The sequence below is a fragment of the Primulina eburnea genome, chromosome 9 (assembly GCF_022965805.1).
Source record: "Primulina eburnea isolate SZY01 chromosome 9, ASM2296580v1, whole genome shotgun sequence".
NCBI classification, from domain to species: Eukaryota; Viridiplantae; Streptophyta; class Magnoliopsida; order Lamiales; family Gesneriaceae; genus Primulina; species Primulina eburnea.
In genome coordinates this window covers 5,121,390-5,147,603 of record NC_133109.1, presented here as the reverse complement: position 1 = coordinate 5,147,603, position 26,214 = coordinate 5,121,390, and the positions used below count along the sequence as shown (strand labels likewise).

Below are 26,214 nucleotides of genomic sequence, written 5' to 3'. Positions count from 1 at the left end.
ATTTATTTTGATGGCATTTTCGTAGATAAGTTGAAAAATAATGAATTAATTTTAAGGGCAAAATGGTAAATAGTGACATATCTTTTTCATATGAAGCCCAAATGATTTGAGATTTGGATATGACGTAGAAAACTTAAAGATAAAGAAGTTTCATGTTTTGAGTTTTGGAAAATTTGATTGTTTGACTGATCAAAGGGATATACCGAAGTTAAAATGTTAAATAGTATATATTATATTATTATTAATATAATATAATAATATAATATAATATAATATTTAAAAAAAATAAAAAAAAATAAATAAAGAATAATGTTGAGACGGTGGATTCATTTCATTTGAAATGAATCTCACTTATCTCATCATCGAGAATGGCGTGCGAGAGGAGAGAAAATTCATTTTTATTTTCTTTTCGATCGTGTGATTTATCGGTTTATCCAATCGTCGAATCGACTTCAGATCTGGGATCGTTGACACGAGGTCTTCGATTTGAGGTATAAATTTTATAGTTTTGGTGATGTTTGAAATTCGTTGATTTTTGGAATAAATCCGATAAATTGTTAAATCATACTGGAATTGAAGATTGTTGAATAATGTATGATTTTAACGAAGAAGAGATGATTACAGTGATGTTATTTTGAATTATTCTCAATTTATTATAATTAGAGAATTTTAATTGTTGGATTGAGATTGAAGAATTATGTGTCGGTTATATATGCGGTAGAATAACCGATAATAAACTCGTATTTGAAGTCGGAATTGAATTATGATATGATTATGATTTGACATGAATTTTTGAAGTTTCAAATGATATTTGAAACTCAAATTAATGATTTTGGAGTATGTTATTGATTGAAATGAATATGTTATTGATGTAGATATATTATTATACTGCAATCTAAAGCTACATCAACTGGAAACGAAGAATTGAGATATGTTGCGACCGGGTAACATACGACAGGTATCTGTATTATATGATATATGTCGGATTGATTGGATTGATTGGAATGAGATTACGTGTCTATGTGCCTATTTGATGATTTGATATGGCATACATGACATTGAGATTTGAGATATCGATGTATAAAATAAATGTTTTGTTAACACACATCATTATGCATACATCGATACATGACATCCACGTTGAGCTATGATCCTTGGATACCTTGATATGATTTGATTGGATTCCGGGGTTTGTGAACACAATCGCTATGCCGGTATTATATGACCCGTAAAGCATAGACAATTGTGGCCCCATATGATTGGATATGAGATGTGAGATTGATGGCGCTTCGTCGACGCCATCATACGTGTATTCCCATATCGGCCGGTGTGCCAGCTCGAGCATTGATTTGATTTGATAGCGATTCGATTGATTCTGACATGTGCTCAGTGGATGGGCATTTGACCTGATACCTCCACGACATACATGCATTGCATACCATATATCATTGTTTAGATATCTGTGGTATATATGATTGGTTGTTCCATACGGAGCTTTGCTCACCCCCAAGGGGGGCTGTTGTTGTCTTTGTGTGTGGACAATGGCAGGTACTCCAGGATATCAGGAGGCCAGAGAGGGCACTTCTGGAGGAAGCCACAGCTTGGGCTAAGGTTTTTGTTTATGTCTTGTTCCCAGTATATATGTATATGTATCTATATACCGGGGCATGTCCCGAGGATATGAGTTGTTTGTATATGATTGGTTTTGATTTCGTGTGGGCATGTTTTATGATTTGAGATTAAATACTATTTTTAGTATTATAAATCTAGAAGAGATGTTTTGGGCTCGTCGTAAAAGAAATTTTAAACCCGTTTTCCGCTGTGATTAATTAAATCCTAATCTGATTGCATTGTAATAACGATTAGGAGCTAAGGGCCCCACACTAGATGGTATCAGAGCATAGCTGGGAATGCTCTATTGAGTCTTGTGTACACTTGAATAGGCACAAATGAATTGTGCGTATGTGTTTGAATTATTTGTTTTACTTGCTCTATGTGATTTGATTTGAGTAAGTATCTGATGAGATTGATGATATGAGATGATGAGATTATGAAATTGATATGAAATTGTGATATTCATCTTTTGATTTGTAGATGGATCACACAAATGAAACTGCGAGTAGCAGTACTGAGAGGATTGTTGGGCAATTTTAAGGGTTTTCCATGGATGTTGTGATGGCTCGATTCCAGGATCTGAAACCACCGAGGTTCTTTGGCACCGAGAGTGCTGAAAGAGCTAAGGCCTGGCTGAAGGATATCGAGCACTTGTTTAATATTGTTGAGTATTCCAAGGCTCGGAGACTGAAACTTACTTTGTATCAGCTGAAAGACCGAGCTAAATCTTGGTGGGATGCCGCTGAGATTGGATTGAAAGAGGCCGGGACTGAAGTCACATGGGATGTCTTCAAGGCCCAGTTTCTGCAGCAGTATTCTCCTCTTTCTTATTATACTGCCCAAGAGAATGAATTTAATAGTTTGCAGCAGGGAACGATGACTGTTGCGGAATATGCTTCGAAGTTTTCTACTTTGTTGAAGTATGCACCTCACGTAGTTGGGAATGCGAAGGCGAAATATAATAGGTTTGTGAATGGTTTACATCCTGCTATATATATACTTTTGTTGTTTCTGGTTTGCCTACGAGCTACACAGAGACAGTTGAACGAGCTAAGGCAGCCGAAGCTGGACTAAGGCGATGAGGTCCTCAGTATGTTCCTCCACCTTAATTGTCAGCTCAGCAGCCTGTCCTGCGTCCCAGAAGCAGGAAAAATTATTTTTTTGTCTGAGAAAGTTGTGCATAATTGTGTACTGATCTATGAGGATAATGTGGTATTTCTGAATCTGATTGTCCTCCCTATGCACGACTTTGATTGTATTGTTGGCATGGATATCTTGATGACAAATCGAGCTACTGTTGATTGTTGTCATGGAGTGGTTCGATTTCGACCGATTGATGGACCCAAGTGGAATTTTTATGGCAAGGGTTCCCAAGCCAAAATTCCATTGGTATCTTCCTTGGAAATGTCTCGATTGTTGACTAGCGGAGATGAGGGTTATCTTATCTACGCTATTGATATTTCGAAGAAGGAGTCTTCTTTATCTGAGATTCCTGTTGCGAAAGAATTCCCGGATGTATTTCCCGATGAGATTCCTGATTTTCCTCCTCATCGAGAAGTTGAGTTTAGTATTGATCTTGTGCCCGGGACTGCGCCTATTTCTAAAGCTCCTTAGCGTATGGCACCATTGGAATTGAAAGAACAATTACAGGATCTTCTCGATAAGGGATATATTCGACCGAGTGTATCACCTTGGGGAGCTCCAGTTTTATTTGTTCGAAAGAAATATGGTACGATGCGAATGTGTATCGACTATAGGCAACTGAATCGGGCTACTATGAAAAATAAGTACCCACTTCCGCGTATTGATGATTTGTTTTATCAGCTTCAGGGTACTTCTGTTTACTCGAAGATTGATCTTCGTTCTGGGTATCATCAAGTACGTGTTCGAGACGAAGATGTACCCAAGACTGCTTTTCGTACGAGGTATGACCACTATGAATTTCTGGTTATACCTTTTGGTCTCACGAATGCTCCTGCTATCTTTATGGATTTAATGAATCGGGTCTTTCGAGATTATCTAGACCGATTCGTTATTGTGTTTATTGATGATATTCTTGTGTATTCGAAATCGAAGAAGGAGCACGCTGAACATCTGAGACTGGTACTTCAAACTCTTCGTACTAGTCATTTATATGCCAAATTGTCCAAATGCGAATTCTGGATGGACAAGGTTGTATTTCTGGGCCACATCATTTCGAGACATGGCATATCTATTGATCCTGCGAAGGTCAAAGCTGTATTGAATTGGCAAAGACCTACGAATGTTCCTGAGATCCGTAGCTTCATGGGTTTGGCTGGATATTATCGACGTTTTATTGAAGGATTTTCGAAGATAGCTAAACCTATTACTCAACTGACACAGAAGAATCAGAGATTCATTTGGTCAGATGAATGTGAAGCTAGTTTTCTTGAATTGAAGACGAGATTAACCACAGCACCTGTGCTTACTATTCCCTCAGGTACCGGAGGATTTGTTGTGTGTACAGATGCGTCTGGTAAAGGTTTGGGCTGTGTTCTGATGCAACATGGCAAAGTGGTTGCTTATGCGTCTCGTCAATTGAAATCTCATGAAACACGTTATCCTGTTCATGATCTCGAATTGACTGCCATTATGTTTGCTTTGAAGATTTGGAGCCATTACTTGTACGGAGAAAAGTTTGTTATCTATTCGGACCATAAGAGTCTGAAATATCTCTTTTCTCAATCTGATCTGAATATGAGGCAACGCAGGTGGATGGATCTCCTGAAGGATTTTGATTGTGAGATTCAATATCACCTTGGATCGGTGAATGTTACTGCGGATGTCTTGAGCCGGAAAGTTTATGATTCTGTTTTAGCTTCTGTCAATGTCGCCAAAGTACACGAGGATATATGTACTTCTGGTTGGACTTTTCACTCGAATTGGAATTTTGTCACTGTCTCAGCATTGCAAATTGAGCCGAATTTGATATTGAAAATACGAAAGGCCCAACGAAGCGATGCTCAGATCCAAAAGTCGAAAGAACTTGTATCTGCAGGACATCAGTCTGGATTCCAGATTTCTTCTGATGGTTCTTTACGACTTAATGGTCGGCTGGTAGTTCCTGACGACTCTGATTTGAAATCTGCCCTTCTTCGTGAAGCACATTGTAGCAAATACAGTATTCACCCTGGAGGTCGGAAGATGTATTTGACATTGAGACCTCAATTCTGGTGGAGACGTATGAAGAAGGACATTGCTGAGTTTATTTCTAAATGTCTTGTCTGCCAGCAAGTAAAAGCCGAGAGAATGAAACCTGGAGGATTACTCCATAGTCTTGAAATCCCGAAATGGAATTGGGAACATATCGCTATGGATTTTGTGACTCATTTGCCTCGTTCGCCCAAGGGCTGTGATGCTATTTGGGTGATTATTGATCGGCTTTCGAAATCTGCGCATTTCATTCCGTATGAGCGGATTTATCCTTATAAGAGAATGGCCCGTTTATACATTGAGAATGTTGTGAGACTGCACGATGTGCCAGTCTCCATTGTATCTGATCGTGATCCCAGATTTGCTTCTAAATTCTGGGGTAGTTTTCAGGAAGCGATGGGTACGCGCTTGGCTATGAGTACTACTTATCATCCTCAAACTGATGGCCAGACTGAGCGTACGATTCAGTCTCTAGAGGATATGTTACGTGCGATTGTAATGGACTTCAGAATGGGATGGCAAGACGCCTTACCATTGGTTGAATTTTCATATAATAACAGCTTTCAAACGAGTATCGGTATGGCACCGTTTGAAGCTCTATATGGGAGACGATGTAGATCACCGTTATGCTGGGATGAGATTGGTGAGAGACAATTGACTGGACCTGAAATGATACAGGAAATTAACGATAAGGTTCAGTTGATTCGGCAGCGGATGAAAGCTGCTCAGGATCGTCAAACGAGTTATGCGAATAAACGAAGACGACTCTTGGAATTCCAGAAAGGTGACAGAGTGTTTTCGAAAATATCTCCCTTTATAGGCACTGTTCGATTCGGCATGCGAGGGAAGTTATCTCCTCGATATGTTGGTCTGTACGAGATTCTCGATCGAGTTGGTGATCTTGCGTATCGATTGGCATTGCCACCAGCTCTATCTACCATTCACGATGTATTTCATGTTTCTATGTTGAGGAAATATGAACCAGATCCGTCACTTGTGCTTGCGCCTGATGAGGTTGAACTTGATCCTTCTCTTTCCTATGTTGAACAACCTGTTCGCATTATGGATCGAAAGGAAAAGATATTGAGAAATAAATCGATTCCTCTAGTACGAGTGCAATGGACACGACATGGTGTTGAAGAATCAACGTGGGAATTGGAGAGCAAGATGCGAGATTCGTATCCGCATTTGTTTGATTCTATGACATCTGTTCCATTGTATTCGATGTATTCTGATCCTTTTACTGATTTTAGTTTTGATATGTACTATAACTGGTGACATATTATATGTTTGCCAATGTTATGTATATAGAGATGTTTGAGATTTCGAGGACGAAATCTTTTAAGAGGGGGAGAAATGTGAGACCCCGAGACTAAAATAGCTTTGATGGCATTTTGGTAAATAAGTTGAAAAATATTCAATTTATTTTGATGGCATTTTCGTAGATAAGTTGAAAAATAATGAATTAATTTTAAGGGCAAAATGGTAAATAGTGACATATCTTTTTCATATGAAGCCCAAATGATTTGAGATTTGGATATGACGTAGAAAACTCAAAGATAAAGAAGTTTCATGTTTTGAGTTTTGGAAAATTTGATTGTTTGACTGATCAAAGGGATATACCGAAGTTAAAATGTTAAATAGTATATATTATATTATTATTAATATAATATAATAATATAATATAATATAATATTTAAAAAAAATAAAAAAAAATAAATAAAGAATAATGTTGAGACGGTGGATTCATTTCATTTGAAATGAATCTCACTTATCTCATCATCGAGAATGGCGTGAGAGAGGAGAGAAAATTCATTTTTATTTTCTTTTCGATCGTGTGATTTATCGGTTTATCCAATCGTCGAATCGACTTCAGATTTGGGATCGTTGACACGAGGTCTTCGATTTGAGGTATAAATTTTATAGTTTTGGTGATGTTTGAAATTCGTCGATTTTTGGAATAAATCCGATAAATTGTTAAATCATACTGGAATTGAAGATTGTTGAATAATGTATGATTTTAACGAAGAAGAGATGATTACAGTGATGTTATTTTGAATTATTCTCAATTTATTATAATTAGAGAATTTTAATTGTTGGATTGAGATTGAAGAATTATGTGTCGGTTATATATGCGGTAGAATAACCGATAATAAACTCGTATTTGAAGTCGGAATTGAATTATGATATGATTATGATTTGATATGAATTTTTGAAGTTTCAAATGATATTTGAAACTCAAATTAATGATTTTGGAGTATGTTATTGATTGAAATGAATATGTTATTGATGTAGATATATTATTATACTGCAATCTAAAGCTACATCAACTGAAAACGAAGAATTGAGGTATGTTGCGACCGGGTAACATACGACAGGTATCTGTATTATATGATATATGTCGGATTGATTGGATTGATTGGAATGAGATTACGTGTCTATGTGCCTATTTGATGATTTGATATGGCATACATGACATTGAGATTTGAGATATCGATGTATAAAATAAATGTTTTGTTAACACACATCATTTTATGCATACATCGATACATGACATGCACGTTGAGCTATGATCCTTGGATACCTTGATATGATTTGATTGGATTCCGGGGTTTGTGAACACAATCGCTATGCCGGTATTATATGACCCGTAAAGCATAGACAATTGTGGCCCCATATGATTGGATATGAGATGTGGGATTGATGGCGCTTCGTCGACGCCATCATACGTGTATTCCCATATCGGCCGGTGTGCCAGCTCGAGCATTGATTTGATTTGATAGCGATTCGATTGATTCTGACATGTGCTCAGTGGATGGGCATTTGACCTGATACCTCCACGACATACATGCATTGCATACCATATATCATTGTTTAGATATCTGTGGTATATATGATTGGTTGTTCCATACGGAGCTTTGCTCACCCCCAAGGGGGGCTGTTGTTGTCTTTGTGTGTGGACAATGTCAGGTACTCCAGGATATCAGGAGGCCAGAGAGGGCACTTCTGGAGGAAGCCACAGCTTGGGCTAAGGTTTTTGTTTATGTCTTGTTCCCAGTATATATGTATATGTATCTATATACCGGGGCATGTCCCGAGGATATGAGTTGTTTGTATATGATTGGTTTTGATTTCGTGTGGGCATGTTTTATGATTTGAGATTAAATACTATTTTTAGTATTATAAATCTAGAAGAGATGTTTTGGGCTCGTCGTAAAAGAAATTTTAAACCCGTTTTCCGCTGTGATTAATTAAATCCTAATCTGATTGCATTGTAATAACGATTAGGAGCTAAGGGCCCCACACTAGTCATGCCAGTAGTCTATTTACCCACAAGTCACGGGTAATGTGCCACAGCTTTTCAGGATCCCCAGCGAAACCAAGTGTATGCTTTGACTGAGGATCAATAAAAGGAGGCCCAAATCAGGCCGATCGCATGTACTTATCTTATTTACGATTATACTATACAAGTTTTATTTGATACTAGAGAATCTCATTCATTTATTACTAGAGCATCTCATTCATTTATTACACCATTTCATGAAATTTTATTTGTGTCTATGCCAACTGGTCGATTTACTCCATCTGGGCAAATTTTGTTAGATTGTATGTTTCATTTCGACGATAGCATTATGATCACGAATTTGATTGTATAGTTGATGCATGATTTTGATTGTATAATTGGTATGGATACATAATCAAGTTATCAAGTCATTGTAGATTGTTTTCATGATGTAGCAAAATTTAGAACATATTATGGTAATAAATGGAATTTTTATGGGCGAGGATCACATGCTAAGGCAGCGATGTAAATGTTTAGGTTATTATCCTTATGAAATGAGGGATATATGATTTATGTTGTCGATGCCACAAATAAAAAACCGAAATTTTCTGATATCCCGGTAGCTAAAGAATTCTCTGATGTCTTTCTAGAATAGATACCAGGCTTTCCACTGTAGGGACAAGCTGATTTTTGCATCTAGTTGATGTTGATTATTGCGCCGATCTATAGAGCGAAGAATGACTCTTGTAGAACTGAAAGAACAGAAAAACAAGTTATAGGACTTATCGGACAACAGTTATGCACGCCCTAATATGTTACCTCGGGGAGCACATGTACTGTTCTTAAAGAAGAATTATGGTTCCATGAGAATTTGGATTGATTATAAGCGATTAATCTAGTTACTATTAAAAATAAATATCATCTGCCTAGAATTGATGACTTGTTTGATCAACTTCAAGGAAATTCGGTTTATTCAAAGATTGATTTTCAATCAGGGTACCATCAACTTCGAGTTCCTAAGACAACTTAAAAACCAGATATGGCCAATATGAATTTCTAGTAATGCTATATGGTTTAACAAATGAACCAACAGAGTTTACGGATCTGATGAATAGGGTGTTCAGAAATTTTATAGATAAATTTGCGATTGTCTTTATCAATGATATTAAGGTGTATTTGATATGAAAGTGGGAGCATAAGGATCATTTATAACTTTCAAACACTTCGAGATCTCAATTGTATGCTAAATTGTCGAATTTTGAATTCTAGATGAATAGCGTGATATTTTTGAGTCACGTGATATTAGCCCAAGGAATATCTGTAGATCCATTTAAAGTTTAAGCAGCCTTGAATTGGTCTAGACCAAACAATGACCGAAGATTTGAAGTTGTATAGGATTGTCCGAGTATTACAGACGATTCATTGAAGGATAATCAGAATGCCCGAATTATTACCCAACTAACCAAAAAAGGGACAAGATTTATTTTGTCAAATGAATGCGAGAAGAAGTTTCAGAAATTGAAAGAAACACCAGTTTTGGCATTGTCATTTGGATCAGGTGGATTTGTGGTGTGTACTGATGTATCATCAAGAAGTTTGGAATGTGTTTTAATTCAGTATGAAAATTTAGTGTCTATGCTTTGAGACAATTGAAAACACATGAATCTGGATATCATGTTCATGATCTTGAATTAGCAGCCATTGTTTTTGCTTTAAAAGTTTGGTGACAATATTTATATGGTCAAAAATTTATTATTTACTCAAATAATAAGAGTTTTAAATATATGTTTATTAAATAAGAACTAAATATGAGTCAGAGACGATAATTAGATTTACTGAAGGATTTTGACTCTGAAATGCGGTATTAGCCAGGAAGAATGAATCAGGTTGTAGATGCATTAAACCGTAAGTATAAGGATGTTATGATAACATCTATTCATGTCTGGCAGAATTATGAAGAATTATATACTTCTAGAAAAGCTTTTAATCTGAAATACCATCTTTTTGTTGTTTCTACTCTACAATTTGAGCATAAGATTATTTCGAAGATCAAGAAGGCTCAAAAGACTGATCCAAAGTTTCACAAATCAAAAGATTTGGTTTTTTTGTTAATCTAGATAAATAAAATATCTCATCAGATGGTTGTTTGCGAATGAATAACAGTTTTGTGGTACCAAATGTCACAAAGATAAGCATTGCTTCAAGAGACGCATTGTAGCCGTCATATTGTTCATCCTGGTAGTCGCAGGATGTACCGCATACCGATACCATATTTCTGATGGGATGAGATGAAGAGATATATTACTGAATTTGTAGCAAGATGTTAACATGCCATCAGGTTAGAGTCGATAGAATAAAACATGGAGATATGTTACAATGTTTAGAAATACCACAATGGTATTGGGAACATATTGAAATGGACTTCATGACTCAATTTCCCAAGTCAAATAGAGGTTGTGTTGCTATCTAGGTAATATAAGACAGATTATCCAAATCAGCACACTTTATCCCATAGGATGGTACATATGCTTACAATAAAATAGCACGCTTATATGTGGATAATGTTGTTAGATTACATGGAGTTACAATGTCTATTGTATCTTATTGAAATCCTAGATTTCCTTCCAAGTTTTGAAGTATTCTTTAGAATGCTTTGCAAACTAAGTCGGCAATGAGTAAAACTCATCATCCCCCAAATAGATTGTCAGACAAATAGAACTATTAAAAATTTGGAAGATATGTTACGATCAGTGGTTATTGATGTTGGTGGAAATTGGCAATAATCTTTAACGTTAGTTGATTTATCCTATAATAAGGGTTTTCAAATAATTATTTGAATGGCACCAACAAGTGAGCTTTCCAAAATGAGGCGGTCAACTCGAGACAGAAAACCACCAAGTTGGCTTTCAGATTATGTCCCTAAAAGCAATATTGCATATTATCTATTAACAAAGAATGGTGAACCATCGAGTTTCCATGAGGCCACTCAAAACTCGGATATATCCTTGTAGATGACATCAATGATAGAAGAATTGGAGACATTAGACATAAATAAAACTTGGGATCTTGTTATACTACTACAAATGAGGAAATTCATTAGTAACATATGGATCTATAAGATCAAGCGTGATGACAATAACCAAGTTGAGCGATATTGTGCTAGATTAGTGGTAAAGTGTGCTCGGAAAGAAGGCTTTGACTTCAATGAGATATTTTCTCATGTGGTTCGGCTTACAACAATCAGAGTAATATTGGCATGGTGTGTGGTGTTTGACCTACATCTAGAAAAGTTAGATATGAAAACAGTATTTTTCATGGAGATCTTGAAGAATAAATCTATATACTTTAGCCAGAAGATTTTGCGGAAAAAGGAAAAAAGAACTTGGTTTGCAAGTTGAACAAATCTATATACGGTCACAAATAGACGTTGAGGTGTTGGTACAAGAGATTTGATTCCTATATAACGAGCATTAGATACAACAGACTTAGTTCAGACCCTTGTACATATTTCAATAGTCTGGTGATGATTATATCATTTTGTTGTTGTATGTGGTGACATGTTGGTAACATGCTCCAACAAATATCATGTCAAAAAATTGAAGGCACAGTTGGCTAGAGATTTAATATGGAAGACTTGAGACCAACAAACAAGATTCTAGGAATACAAGTTCACCGAGAAAAAAGTAACAGAAAGATTTGTCTTTCTCAGAACAATTATTTGAAGAAATTTTTGCAACGCTTCAACATGCAAGATTGTAAACCAAATTCGACACCTCTTCCTGTTAACTTCAAGTTATCTTATATGTGTCCTAGTAGTTAAGCAAAGATAATAGAGATGTCTCGAGTACCTTATGCATCAGCAGTGAGAAGTTTGATGTTCACCATGATATGTACATGATCAGACATTGTACAAGCAGTGGGAGTAGTTAGCCGGTATATGGCGAATCCTAAACGAGAGCATTGGAGCACCATAAAGAGGATCCTTAGATACATTAAGGATACCTCAAATGCTGCATTATGTTATGAATTATCTAACTTTACACTCAGAGGCTATATCGATTCAGATTATGCAGGTGATCCTAATAAGAGAAAATCTACAACTAGTTTTGTGTTTACACTTATAGAGGGAGCAGTAAGTCGGGTTTCAAAACTGCAATCAGTTATGGCGTTATCTACAACAGAGGCAGAATATATGACATCTACTCAAGCTTTCAAGGATGCAGCATTGATTAAAAAGTTATTGAAAGAGATCGTGCACAGACAAGAGAAGGTTCATTTGTTTTGTGATAGTCAGAGCGCTTTGCACATCGCAAGAAATCCAACATTTCATTCCAGAACTAAACGCATTGGATTTCAATTTCAATTTGTTCGAGAAATAGTAGAAAAAAGAATTGTGGACATGCAGCAGATCTATATAAAGGATAACAATGTTGATGTTCTGACCAAGCCAGTGAACCACTCTTTCTTTATCATATTATACGGTAATATAACATAGGAGTTTTAATTGATTAAGAAAGGTTATGCAACTATTAGAAGCAAAAAAAAAAATGATTTTTCGCTTTTGACTTAAAAAAATCATTATTATGTGTTTCTTAAATCCAAATTCTGATTTAGCTTCTGTTAAGATTGATACTTGGATCTAAGTCACTCTCAAAAGCTAGCTCAACGGGAGAGGATTTTCCAAGTCTATATATGCAACTCAAATGGATTTTATCTAACATATGTTGGACAACTAACACACCTCTTCATGCTCAGGAATGAACATCTGGAGCATGAATTTTACAAGTGGCTCAACTATAGACAGAACGAGTGACACAACTATGGACAGTCCAACGCATAAAGGTGGAACTTGGGCTCTGATACCATGTTAAAATTAAGACTTGGATCTAACTCGATCTCAAAAGCTAGCTCAATAGATGCATATTTTCCAAGTCCATATATGTAACTCTCAGATATTTTATCTGACTGATATTGTACTACTAACATCCTCTTCTTAATTTGATTGAAATATATAAGATTGTGAGATGCTAGTTTTTCTTCTACAAAATTGATTTTAGTAAAAAAGTATATGTTAGAATCAATTATTTATCAATCACTAATAAATTATTTATAAATCATTCTTTTATATTCTATCAATTTAATTACATTTAAAATTCTCATCAAAATTATGTGAGTTTGAACTCCATACCCCAACGACTTGTAGATATCATCGTATTATTTTATTTAGTTTAAAAATGAACTTATTTAAAATTCAATTAAAGTAAAATTGAACATAATTTGGATAACTTACAATTTCATTTCTCAGCACGATGTTGTAATAAATAAATAAAAAAATATCTTCCAATAAAAATACGAGGACAAATAGAAATTCGGAACGTGGTCCAATGAAAACCCACCGATCAGTAAACGGTCCAAATTTCTTGGCCCTTTATTTTGCCACCACCAGCGCGAGATTCTTCTTCAACCCCACACTCCACTCCGCTTTCCATGGCCAAACGGAAGCTCTGTCCGATGCCTTTTTTCTCTCTCTTCTGTCTCTACTTTCTCTGTCTCCTCCCCGCCGCTTTCTCATCCGATGGCCAGGAAACCTTCATCGTCCACGTGTCCAGATCCGACAAGCCCGCTTCCTTCTCCACCCACCACCACTGGTACACCTCCATCGTCCGATCCCTCCCTCCGCATCACCGCCCTTCCAAAATACTGTACAGCTACACCCGAGCTGCACGCGGTTTCTCGGCCCGCCTGACCGCGGCTCAGGCCTCAGCACTCCGCCGAGTTCCCGGTGTTCTCTCGGTGGTCCCCGACGCCGTCCGTCACCTCCACACTACCCATACTCCGCGCTTCCTTGGTTTAGAGGATTCGTTTGGCCTGTGGCCTAACTCCGATTACGCGGATGATGTCATCGTGGGAGTTCTTGACACCGGAATCTGGCCGGAGAGGGCGAGCTTCTCCGATGAAGGGCTGTCTCCAGTGCCTTCATCCTGGAAGGGTTCCTGCGTGGATGCCCCTGATTTTCCTTCCACGTTGTGTAACAAGAAAATCATTGGTGCTCGATCTTTTTATTCAGGCTACCAAGCTGCGCGAGGTCAAATTATGAAGGAATCGAATGCATCGTACTCTCCAAGAGATACGGAAGGCCACGGGACCCATACAGCGTCAACCGCAGCTGGATCGAAGGTGGCCAACGCTAGTCTATTTGGATTTGCCCAAGGCGAAGCTAGAGGAATGGCTGTGAAAGCGAGAATTGCAGTGTATAAGATTTGCTGGTCTGAAGGGTGCTACGATTCGGATATCTTGGCAGCGATGGAACGAGCTATTGCAGATGGCGTGCATATAATTTCACTTTCAGTTGGTTCTAGTGGCTACGCCCCGCCCTATGCTTTCGATTCCATTGCGATCGGAGCTTTTGGTGCGGCTGAGCGGGGTATTGTCGTGTCTTGCTCTGCAGGGAACTCTGGCCCAGGCTCGTACACGGCGGTGAATATTGCTCCATGGATTTTGACTGTCGGAGCATCGACCTTAGATCGGGAGTTCCCTGCTGATGTGACTCTCGGAGATGGAAGGATATACGGCGGCGTATCCCTGTACTCGGGCAAGTCTCTAAGCGAGGAAAAGCTTCCACTAGTATACGCTGCGGATTGTGGGAGCAGGTATTGCTACAGCGGCAGTCTTGACTCCTCAAAAGTCTCCGGAAAGATCGTGATCTGCGATCGCGGCGGGAATGCAAGAGTTGAGAAAGGAAACGCGGTCCATGTTTCCGGCGGAGCCGGCATGATCCTGGCAAATCTTGAAGATTCTGGCGAGGAACTTCTCGCAGATTCACATTTCATCCCGGCCACCATGGTAGGCCAAAAGGCCGGCGATAAAATCCGTGATTATGCACGCACAGATCCTAATCCCACCGCCACAATCACATTCCGTGGCACAGTCATCAGTAAAGATCCCACTTCTCCGCGCGTCGCATCATTCTCTAGCCGCGGGCCGAACTATCGAACCAGGGAGATTCTTAAACCGGATGTGATTGCTCCGGGAGTCAATATCCTAGCCGGTTGGACAGGATACATCGGACCAACTGATTTGGAAACCGATACAAGAAAGGTTGAATTCAATATTATCTCTGGTACCTCAATGTCCTGTCCTCATGTAAGCGGCTTAGCTGCATTGTTGAGAAAATCTTATCCAAAATGGTCGCCTGCGGCTATCAAGTCAGCTTTGATGACCACGGCTTACAATTTGGACAACTCTGGCTCTAAAATTACGGACCTTGCAACCGGCTCTGAGTCGAACCCATTGGTTCATGGGGCTGGCCATGTGGATCCCAACCGGGCATTGGATCCTGGGCTGATCTACGACTTAGAAACCAACGACTATGTAGCATTCTTGTGCACCATCGGGTACAGTCCAAGGACCATTTCTGTGTTTACTGCGAATTCTTCTGTCGATTGTAATGCAGTGGGGTTAAAAACTCCAGGGAATTTGAATTATCCTTCGTTCTCTGTCGTTTTCTCCGGCAGCAAAAAGGAGGTAAACTACACCAGAGTTGTGAAAAATGTAGGAAAGGAGAAAGATGCAACGTACGAAGTGAATGTGAATGCTCCTCCAGGTGTCAAGATTAGTGTTTCACCTAGCAAATTGGTGTTTAGTGAGGATAATGATACTTTGTTGTATGAAATAACATTTGAGAGCATCAATAGTACTACCTTCGAACTCGAGAACTTGAGCAGCACAAAGGGTTCACACGGATCGATAGAGTGGACAGATGGTGGCAGCCACCGTGTGAGGAGCCCAGTTGTAGCCTTATGGCTTGACAATTCCGTGGAGGCAATGTGAAAAAAACTACTCTGAGATAGGTTCTTTGGTCTCTGTCTCTGAATTCATTGCCGATGCAATTGTTGATCATGTTGTTTGTGTAATAAAGGGGTGGGGATAGAAAATGGTGTAGACTTGGTTTCATGTGTACAATTTTAGATCACATTCATGGGAGAACCCCGAGATTTACTTACTCCACGCAGAAATTATAATTCACTTGTGGGTACGATGTTAAATGTTTTATTGCAATGTTGTAAGGTACAAGCTCTCATTTATCATGTTAATTTTGTGATTTATCTGCACTGCTACGAATGAAAGCTTAGTTGAATTGTAAATTTTCTTGATAATAATATGAAATGAGTCTTGGAGTAGTTGTCCAGCGAGTCAAATTATGGTTCGAGTTTTATTGACTATGTGTAAAAATAATATTTGTTTTAATTATATTTTACGGTTTATCCAATTGTGGTATTTATTTTATCTGTATATTCATCATATAAGCTATATAAATAAAGTTATTAAATATACAGTAGGTGCCATGAGATCTGTCTCGCAAATTAAGATTAAGAAACTATTAAGAAGTGTATTTTATATTTTAAACAGGTTTATAGTCAATTCAGCCGTCTAAAATAAGATTAAAAGTCACTCGAACTTGAGACTAGTATCTGTGATATAAACGTCATGTTTTTCAAATGGAGAGTTTTCTAGTACATGACTCTATACCTGGAGCAGGGGATTCAAATATCTCTAGCACAAATGTTAAGTCGGGATCATCTCTAGATAAGTCGACTGAAACAAAAATTAATACTCCAGATTCTTATCTCGAGTCCTCAAGTCAACCCTTCACCTCAGGGATGAAGAGGAAAAGATCAACTTTATATCGAACACTGACAACGGTAAATCTAATGTTGATACTAATGAAGCTACAACTTCTACATTACAGGTGTACCAACAAAATTGGGATAAATTGAAAACAAGAGTAGGCATTAACCTAGCCACTACCACGGTTGATTTTGCATGAAAATATCATAGAGTATGTATGAAACCAAATTCATATCCAAAGGAGGTCGAAGCTTGGTATGAATTCAGGGCTCTTGTCTCAGTTTATACCACATCACCAAGTTTCCCAGAAATTTCAGGTCTACTGAAATGGATCCAGGAAGCTGTTCATGAAACTTGGGCAAATAACGATTATTTGTCCAGAGGAGATATTCTGGAGCTATACTTTTATCAAAGATCATCCGTCAGAAGAAACACCCCTTGTTGCTTCAATAACTGAAGATGACATTTCCACCAGAAGAGCATGGAGTTTATGGGTTTGTCTTACTGAGATGGACAAATCAAGTTTCGTTTAAATTTTATCATAATTCGGTAAACTGGTTATTCCTGTTAAATACTATGACAGGAAAAACCACAAATTTTGCAGAAGATCTATTCGAAAAGAAAAGAAATCTTATGTGGAATAGTATGTTGTCGGGGAGTAAAGAAACTCGTCGGAAATTATACAATATGGCTCATATGAGAAGATGGTCAGAACAAATCTACTCAAATGCCCAAATCAAAAGGACCAAAATTTGACACTGGCTTCAAACCTAGTTCAGACAAGAAGCATCTTGCAGAGACAGGACCAGGTAGTGAAGGACCACAGTCACATTTTCCTCGGTGACATCAAAAGTTTAAGATTCCTCGACAAAAATAAATGGACATGTGAGCCTAATCACCTTTCCTAGGGAATAAAAAAAATATAAGATTCCTCGATAAAAGATAGTGGGCATATAAATAACCCAGTACATGAAATAGAAAACTGAGACTCAACTTCACCTATAAATAACAAACAAATGGGAACCAGTAAAATACATAAGTCGGAACCTAAAGAAAATGTATTTCACATATATGAAGGTTTCAAGAAGAAACATCAAGATAATAAGAAGAGAGCTGAAAAATTTCAAAGATTTCCATAAAAAGCTGAAGGAATTAGGAAATGAAATATCAGCTGAAATAATACAAACGCATATCTACTGGTTAATCCAGAGGATAAAATCAGAAGAACGAGTCAATTCTAGATTAATGATCTAGAAAAAAAGACAAATCAAGAAAAGTGTAACCACTCAACCAGATAGTGCCAACCACAGCTTGAAGGCATAAAATTATAACAAGAGTTTGAAGTTCGAAATACAAATTCACGAGGGACTTCTACAAATAAGAAATCAGAAGAAAGATGAAGACATTAACCAAACCTCTTCATTTTTTTTTTTTCAAATATTGTAATATTTTCTTTTTATGTGTGTTTTTATTTCAGCTACTTAAACAATTTTCTCATCCTTTACAAGATGTTACTATGTAATAATAGTTCGTATGTTTGAATAAAAGAATCAAGGCTTTTGCTCCTCTCATATATTAGTTTTAAATTGAACTGTTTTACACTACACCCTGAGGTAAGAAACAAAACAGGGTTGTGCTAAGTGTTGCTGAAAAAATCTGCTTCAGAAACCAACGGCTGCAATTGTGTGGTTGGACTGTGAGGAGCAGTCTGTAAAACTCGATGGATATAACCTGGTGACACTTTGGTCAAAAAGTTAAACTGTTCAATTTATCATACAGAAGCATGATGAGCAGTTTACCCAAAAAAAAAATGATCATTTGAATATGGTGTATAGGCTGGAAACCTTGCGTAACTGTATGTTTTGGGGCTATATGCCTTTAAGAACAAGCTTGATAGATATAACAATGTTACGTACCATAATTAGAGGAAAAGTGTATTATTGGTATTTTCAAAAATTGGGGTAGTAAAAACTAAGTTTTGAGGGGATGGATAGTAAAAAAAAGGTTGAAAGGAAAGATAGGTATTTTTAAATAAGTTGCCCTAAAAAAATCATGTACTTGGTAAATTTGAAAAGGGTATAAATTTTTTATTAGTAAACTCTAGAAGAATTTACGTTGAAAATAAAAGTATGAAATTGATAAGACAACAAATAATTGAGGTGATTTAAGTCTCTCTGTTTTACTATGAGGTAAGCAACGTCAGCAAAACACAATCAATTTTTTCCTCAAAAATCCATATTATTATGAAAAGATCCAAGTTATAAATTACAATAAAAATTATTTGATGGAAATTTACTTTTAACATATCATATTATCTTAAATAAAATTAACTTTAAAAAATTTATTATTCTCTTGATTTATAGTATATATAATAAAGTACCCTTCGCATTACAAAATCGTCGCTTTGGCCGAGTGGTTAAGGCGTGTGCCTGCTAAGTACATGGGGTTTCCCCGCGAGAGTTCGAATCTCTCAGGCGACGAGTTAAATTTTTCTCTGCTGTGCTTCCTTTTTATTGGGCTTCGAAAAGATGTAACTGGATTTTAAGAAATCCAACCATTTTTTATATATACTAGCGTGCTGAATATTTTTTATAATATATTTTGGATCAAAATATAATTATATATAATTATAAAAAACGAGAAATTGTACTTTAATTTTGATATATAAATTAAAAAAATAATAATAATAAAAAAAATCCATAAGAATTGAACTTACAAATTAATGATTAGAAAATAAAGCTCTGTCTGCTCATATACATGTGAATTGTTTTAAAGTTTTAACAGTTTATTAATATATATAATTATTAAAACAGATCATGATATCAAAAGTTTAGTTCTGTCTTCTCCCTTATCATCTTTACTCCTTTTCTTAAGTCATGTCAGTTTTAGTTTTGTTTTCTTGCACTATTTTATATTTAGGATAGGTATGACAAAAATTTGTGTGAGACGATTTTACGGGTCGTATTTTATGAGATAGATCTTTTATTCTGGTCATCCATGAAAAATATTACTTTTATATTAAGAGTATTATTTTTTATTGTGAATATCGGTAGAGTTGACTCGTCTCATAGATAAAAATCCGTGAGATCGTCTCACAAGAAACATACTATATATATATATATATATATATATATATATATATATATATATATATATATATATATAAGGCAAAAACTTGTGTGAGACGGTTGCACAGGTCGTATTTGTGAGGCGGATCTTTTATTTGGATCATCCATGAAAAAGTATTGTTTTTCATGCTAAGAGTATTACTTTTTATTGTGAATATGGGTAGGGTTGACCCGTCTCACGGATCTTAATCCGTGAGACGATCTCATATGAGACTCACTCTATATATATATATATATATATATATATATATATATGAAAATTGCCGATCATTACCTTTGTGTTGCAACCATTTCCCTTCTTTTACGGCCCTAAAAACGGCATTCATGTTCTTTATATGATGCATTTATTATCTTTTTATTATTATACTATCTAATTAAACTCGATACTAACCAACTCCTAATTGATTTGGTAAAATTTTATTTAAAATTAATACTATATTCTAATTATATAACTTTTTTTATGACACTTTTTTTATATTTTCCTAAAATATTTCTTTTTAAAATCTTCAATCCTACCTTTAAATTTATTTTAAATATCTAAAATTTTAAAATTTAAAATTGTTATATTAATCCAAATTTTTTTAAAAAATTGAAAAACTCAAAATAACAAAATTTATCATATTTAGATAAATATTTTAAATATACATGCACACAAAGCACAATAGTATTAAATTAAATATAAATCTCTGAGATAATTTATTTATTTGAACTTCAATGATCTATTCCAACCTGATTTTTTTTATTAATATATATATATATATATATATATATATATATATATATATATATATATTTAAAAAAATATAATAGGTTATTTAAGATTTGGATCATAGAGGGGGGTGGATAATTTTTAAAAAAAACATAGATAGGGTGGATATTGAGACCATTGATAATTTGTTTTACTTGTTAGCTGAAATTACTTTAAAATTTCAAAGAGTTCCAGCCTAATTTTATTATATGTAGGGCTTTTGTGAGACGAACTCACGAATTTTTATCTGTGAGATGAGTCAACCCTACCGATATTCACAATAAAAAGTAGAGTTAGTCTCATGTGAGACCGTCTCACGGGTCATAATCCGTGAGACGGGTCAACCCTACACATCTTCACAATAAAAAGTAATACTCTTAACATAAAAAGTAATACTTTTTCATGGGTGACCCAAATAAAAGATCCGTCTCACGAATATTATCCGTGAGACCGTCTCATACAAGTTTTTGCCTAAAAAGTAATACTCTCAGCATAAAAAATAATTTTTTCATGAATAACTCATAAGATATATGTCTCATAAAATATAATATATAAGATCGTTTCACACAATTTTTTGACTTTTATTATTTAACCATTATTGGGTTTGAATATTATTTAAATTATTACAATCCATTACCTATGACTCAAATTTTTAAATCAGGCCCTATACCACGAGGACTTTGAAAACCCTATACATATATAGCTCCAACTCCTCATACTTATCTGACAAGTTCGTTCTAGTTTCCTTTTCAACCACTCTTGTTTTATTGGAAGAATTTTATTGGGCGATCTCTCGTTTAAGTGTTACAAAAGAAGATTTTCATCAAGCATCCAGGGGTCTTCTGACATTTGTTCGTGATGCAGGTGACGACTCCATAAATTTAATTCTTGTTGTTGAATAAATAATCACTCACCACTCGATTTGACTGATTATCCTCATCTTTAGTAATATATTATCTTTTGGCTACAATCAAAATTAATAAACATTCACATTTTCTTCATTTTATATCTGCAGAAACACTTTTGTGAGAGTCTCAAATATCAATTTTGTGAGTCAGATCTATTATTTAGATTATTCATGAAAAAATATTATTTTTATGTCAAAATATTGTTTATTTTATATATATATATATATATATATATATAGAATTGACACGTTTTATAAATAAAAATTCGTGAGATCGTCTCACAAATGACGGACATGCTATTATAGATGAGTATGTCTCTTGTAAAACAATATCACGAATCTTTATCTGTGAGACGGGTCAACTCTACCGATATTCACAATAAAAAGTAATATTCTTACCATAAAAAATAGTATTTTTTCATGGATGATCCAAATAAGATATTTGTCTTACAAAATATAACTCAGTGAGACCGTCTCACACAAATTTTTGTAATTATAGATATGCATTTTTTCTATTTTGGGGCATTCTATATTGAGTACGTGTCTTGGTACATTGTACTTATAGATCATTGAAAAAACAATTGTTCCAACTTTTTCTTCAACCTCACATAGTCGACTGATCAGATTCAACTCTTCCATTTCCCCAAAGAAGACAAAATACCCACGAAAAATGTCTCCTGAGAAGAAGAACAAAAAAGGCCACCCAATCACCATCTGGACACTCCGCCGTGGAAGGAGGCGGACGCCCACCGTCCGCCTGGGAGGGAAGAAGGCCCGTCGGGGGTTGTTTCTGGTGAGGCTCTGCCGGAGGGTGAAACTCAGGTGGCTGAAGCTAAAGTATTTGTGCATCCTTAAAAAGCTGAAAAAGTACTACGACTCATTCGTGTTGGAAGGAAACACTGCAATGGAATCGTTTCAACAGAGAATGCTTTTGGAGGCATCTTTTGCCATCCCTGTGATGGGCCTTTTTCAATCCCACTACTCATGCAATGTTTAATAGGTCGATTGTGAGAAATCTGTTCGTCTCGGGCGTCAATTTTGTACATATTTATAAAAATAAATAATATTTTTACATAAAAAGTTTTATTTATGACATATGATTCAAATAAAAGATTCGTCGTACAAAATTGAAAATTGACTCGTTAGATGTGATCTATGGTTCATGAATCCTTTGTTCATGGTTTTTACTTGTAACCTAATTTTATGTACAAGACACATGAGTTTTCTCATTTTCCCATATTAGTCGGGGCATTGATTGGATTGTCACGACGGATCGATCTTATCGATATTCACAATATAAAGTAATATTTTTTTCATGGATGGTCTAATTTGGGTGTGTAGGCAGCCTTCTACCGTCTATCCCATTGCATTCCATCGTTTCGTAACCTCTCACACACATTTTTGTCTTCTTTATTTTATTTTTTTGGATTTAGTTTTTTCATGTTGATGATAATTGGATTACATTTAAAAAAATATTAAATTTGATCATTATCCTTTACGTATTGTGTGACAAAGTCAAATTGCTTCCTATTGCGGAATAATAAATCAAATAATTGATTAATAATAAGGGGAAGTTGGTGAAAATCTCCGATCATTATATATTTTTGGGTTCATTTTCTACCCACAAAATTATGGTACTATGTCATACAAAATATGGTACACTTCATGTGAAAATGTGGTACTAAAAAAGTACCTATGGACTGAACACAAAAAAACGGTGGCTGGAGACTGAAGGTCAATTTCCCGTAATAATTGGTTTCGAGTTACAAGAATACGTGTCTGTGTATGTGTGAATATAATTTTTTAGCTTAAAAATGGGACATCATCTTACATGCACATGGGCATGAGTAAAATTCAACATATGGCCAGGGATAGTTGGGATTATATAACGTGATAGGCATCTGTTAAGACGTCATATGTTTCATTTTTTTTTCAATATTTTCAGTTTAAGTTATACCAGACTTGTTTAATATAGTTTACTTGATTAATTTGATTTACAGACTATTACGTTAGCTCTTTGAATTTACTTAAAATACATCAAAAGTAGCAGATTTCAACATACCGGAGAGTGCTACTTTTATTGCAGGAAATGTAATTTGCTATCATACCAAGTATAGTAATCATATTTAGTTATGACAAAAACTTGTGTGAGACGATCTCATGGATCGTATTTTGTGAGACGGATATCTTATTTGTGTCATCCATGAAAAAATAATTACTTTTTATGCTAAGAGTATTACTTTTTATTGTAAATATCGGTAGAGTTGACTCGTCTCACAGATAAAGATTCGTGACACCGTCTCACAAGAAACATATTCTTTAGTTATAGTGTAGGCTTCGTGTTTTATGCATTGTTCGATATTTATGCAAAGTTTTAAAATTATATGTGTATAAGAAATGTTTTATGAAAGTCATTCAAAATTTGATCGAAAAACGAATGTTTATCGGAAAAATTATAAAATCGATTACAAAAAGTACTAGTTTAAAAAGTTCGTTGGAATTTATTCGATACGAAATTTATATTATACACACTAAAAAGCACTTGAAATACTAAACAGAATAAGTATTAATTTGCTGATAATTGGAGTAGCGAACTCGGATTCGACAGGCCAATATACATTAACTACTCCATTTCTTGAAGGTTACGAAATTTGAAGCGATATGTTCAAGTGGAAATGACATTATTGATGATTTGACTAATTTAATGAAAGATGCCTTTAATTTTAAAATCTCGACATTAACTACTTTTGGATTATTCTTCACGATTTAAATTAAATATACATTCCCATCGTTTCTCTCTTATCACGTGTATAAAATAATATAGAGTATGTCTCTTGTATGACGGTTCTCACGAATCTTTATCTATGAGAAGGATCAATCCTATCGATATTCACGATAGAAATTAATACCCTTAGGTATAGTTTGGTACATGAGATAAGGGATGGATTGATAAATAATCCTCCTTATCTCATGTTTGGTACATTTTTAAAAGCTCGTGATAATATCATGGGCCCTTGATAAATAATTTTTTAGAAGGATAAGATAACTCTTCTATTAGGTGTGATAATTTTTATTTAAGGATAAAATACACTACAAATGACTTAATTACTCTCAATTTATAAATGATTTTTGTAAATCTATGCTAGTAGGTAGAAATTAAAATCAAATAAATATTTTTATGTATTTTTATAAATTATATAATATGATAACTATATAAATGAATTCGAGATAATTATATAAATAATTTTTATAAATCTTAATAAAATTATTAGTATAATCCGATTAATATCAAAAATTGATATTTGAATTGACTCACAAAATCAAGGGCTCAATTATCATATTATATAATATATAAAATTAGATAAAAATAAATAAATCATGCAAGCACTATCGGCGTATGAACAAATAAAAAATATGAACTCAAACAACAACTTTGAAATTATAAAATTTATTATGATAAGGATAATTTTGTCATTATAATCTAATATATAAATTTAATCACTCTTATTAAAATCATACCAAACATTAAATATAATATCCTACATCTTATTTATCCTTAACTTATCCTTATATTATATATCACATACTTATCCTATCATATGTACCAAACTATGCCTTCATTCATGACCCAAATAAGAGAGCTGTCTCAAAAAATACGACCCGTGAGACCATCTCACATAAGTTTTTGCCAATAATATATAATATGATTTAAATTTATATATAATTATTACACTTATTTTATTTGATTAAAAATACCAACATATATGAATTCAACATTACTATTTCACCTCAAATAAATACCATATTTTTCAGCGATGACATATTTGATGATGTAAATAACCTTTTTATATATAAAAAAAAATTAAAATCCATTTATAACAATAATTTCTTCCTTTTTTCCCTAAAAATATATGATAAATTTTCGTTTTCCCATTATATTCCACAACTTGAGGATTGGGATCGATTTCGTTGAAGAAAAATGTCTCGAGTAGTGAAAAGTGAACCAAACCATCGAATTGGGCAATGCCCATAATGGGCTGAAAGCATTGGCCTCTTTTGATAATTGGGCCTGTAGTTTAATGGACCATGCCCATAATGACACCCAGCTCTATGCCAAGCTGTCAGGTGTGATGAAAATGTATACAATACTGCGTTGTATATGACATTACAAAACAATGGTTGAAATATTTCACATATAAAATTCATAGATTCTATTGAATTCCCAAGATATCATACACAAATAATGAGAATTGTGAAACAGATCAGAATCCTTAGTTTGTATACAATTTTGGGTTATCATCTTCAGTTTGCAGTTTTTTTTTCGAACTAGAGAGTTTTGTTGATGTGATTATGGTTAAAACTTATTAAGAAGAATTAAAAATGGTAATACCTGTAAAATTGATTGGAATGGTAATTGTCTAACATAACTGATATGTTTTGTAATAGTAAATCATGATAAAACAGTGGTTGAGGCATAAGAAGATAAATCATCTTAATTTTATATCAATTAATAATCTTCGCAGATTGAAACTAGCTGATGAATTACATGATATAGATTTGTAAAGGATTATGTATTGCATGCCAGTTAGACAAACAGATCAGATCTAGTTTTAAAAGTAAATGTAGCAAACTGACAACTAAATGCTTAGAACTACTGCATATGGATTTGTTTGAACCTATACATGTAATGAACTCAAGAGAAATGAAATACACACTTGTTTTTGTTGATGAT

At 34.9% G+C, this 26,214-nt stretch overlaps 2 protein-coding genes and 1 non-coding gene across 3 annotated transcripts; all 3 read left to right on the top strand.

Annotated features, from left to right (window-relative positions):
* Window positions 1-13,515: 13,515 nt before the first annotated feature.
* LOC140841196 (subtilisin-like protease SBT1.4) lies at window positions 13,516-16,176 on the top strand. The gene has a single exon (XM_073208453.1). It carries the CDS (start codon window positions 13,559-13,561, stop codon window positions 15,899-15,901), a length of 2,343 nt encoding a protein of 780 aa, XP_073064554.1. The 5' UTR covers window positions 13,516-13,558; the 3' UTR covers window positions 15,902-16,176.
* A 2,921-nt stretch (window positions 16,177-19,097) lies between these two features.
* Window positions 19,098-19,179, top strand: TRNAS-GCU (transfer RNA serine (anticodon GCU)). Its single transcript has one exon. It is a non-coding gene; the product is annotated as a tRNA-Ser (tRNA).
* Window positions 19,180-22,019: 2,840 nt separating this feature from the next.
* LOC140840398 (uncharacterized) lies at window positions 22,020-22,575 on the top strand. Its single transcript, XM_073207600.1, has one exon. It carries the CDS (start codon window positions 22,153-22,155, stop codon window positions 22,477-22,479), a length of 327 nt encoding a protein of 108 aa, XP_073063701.1. The 5' UTR covers window positions 22,020-22,152; the 3' UTR covers window positions 22,480-22,575.
* The last annotated feature ends 3,639 nt before the right edge of the window (window positions 22,576-26,214 follow it).

Bases quoted from the DNA above. Each gene is read 5' to 3' on its own strand.
- LOC140841196 (XM_073208453.1), top strand. From the start codon at position 13,559: ATGGCCAAACGGAAGCTCTGTCCGATGCCTTTTTTCTCTCTCTTCTGT.
- LOC140840398 (XM_073207600.1), top strand. From the start codon at position 22,153: ATGTCTCCTGAGAAGAAGAACAAAAAAGGCCACCCAATCACCATCTGG.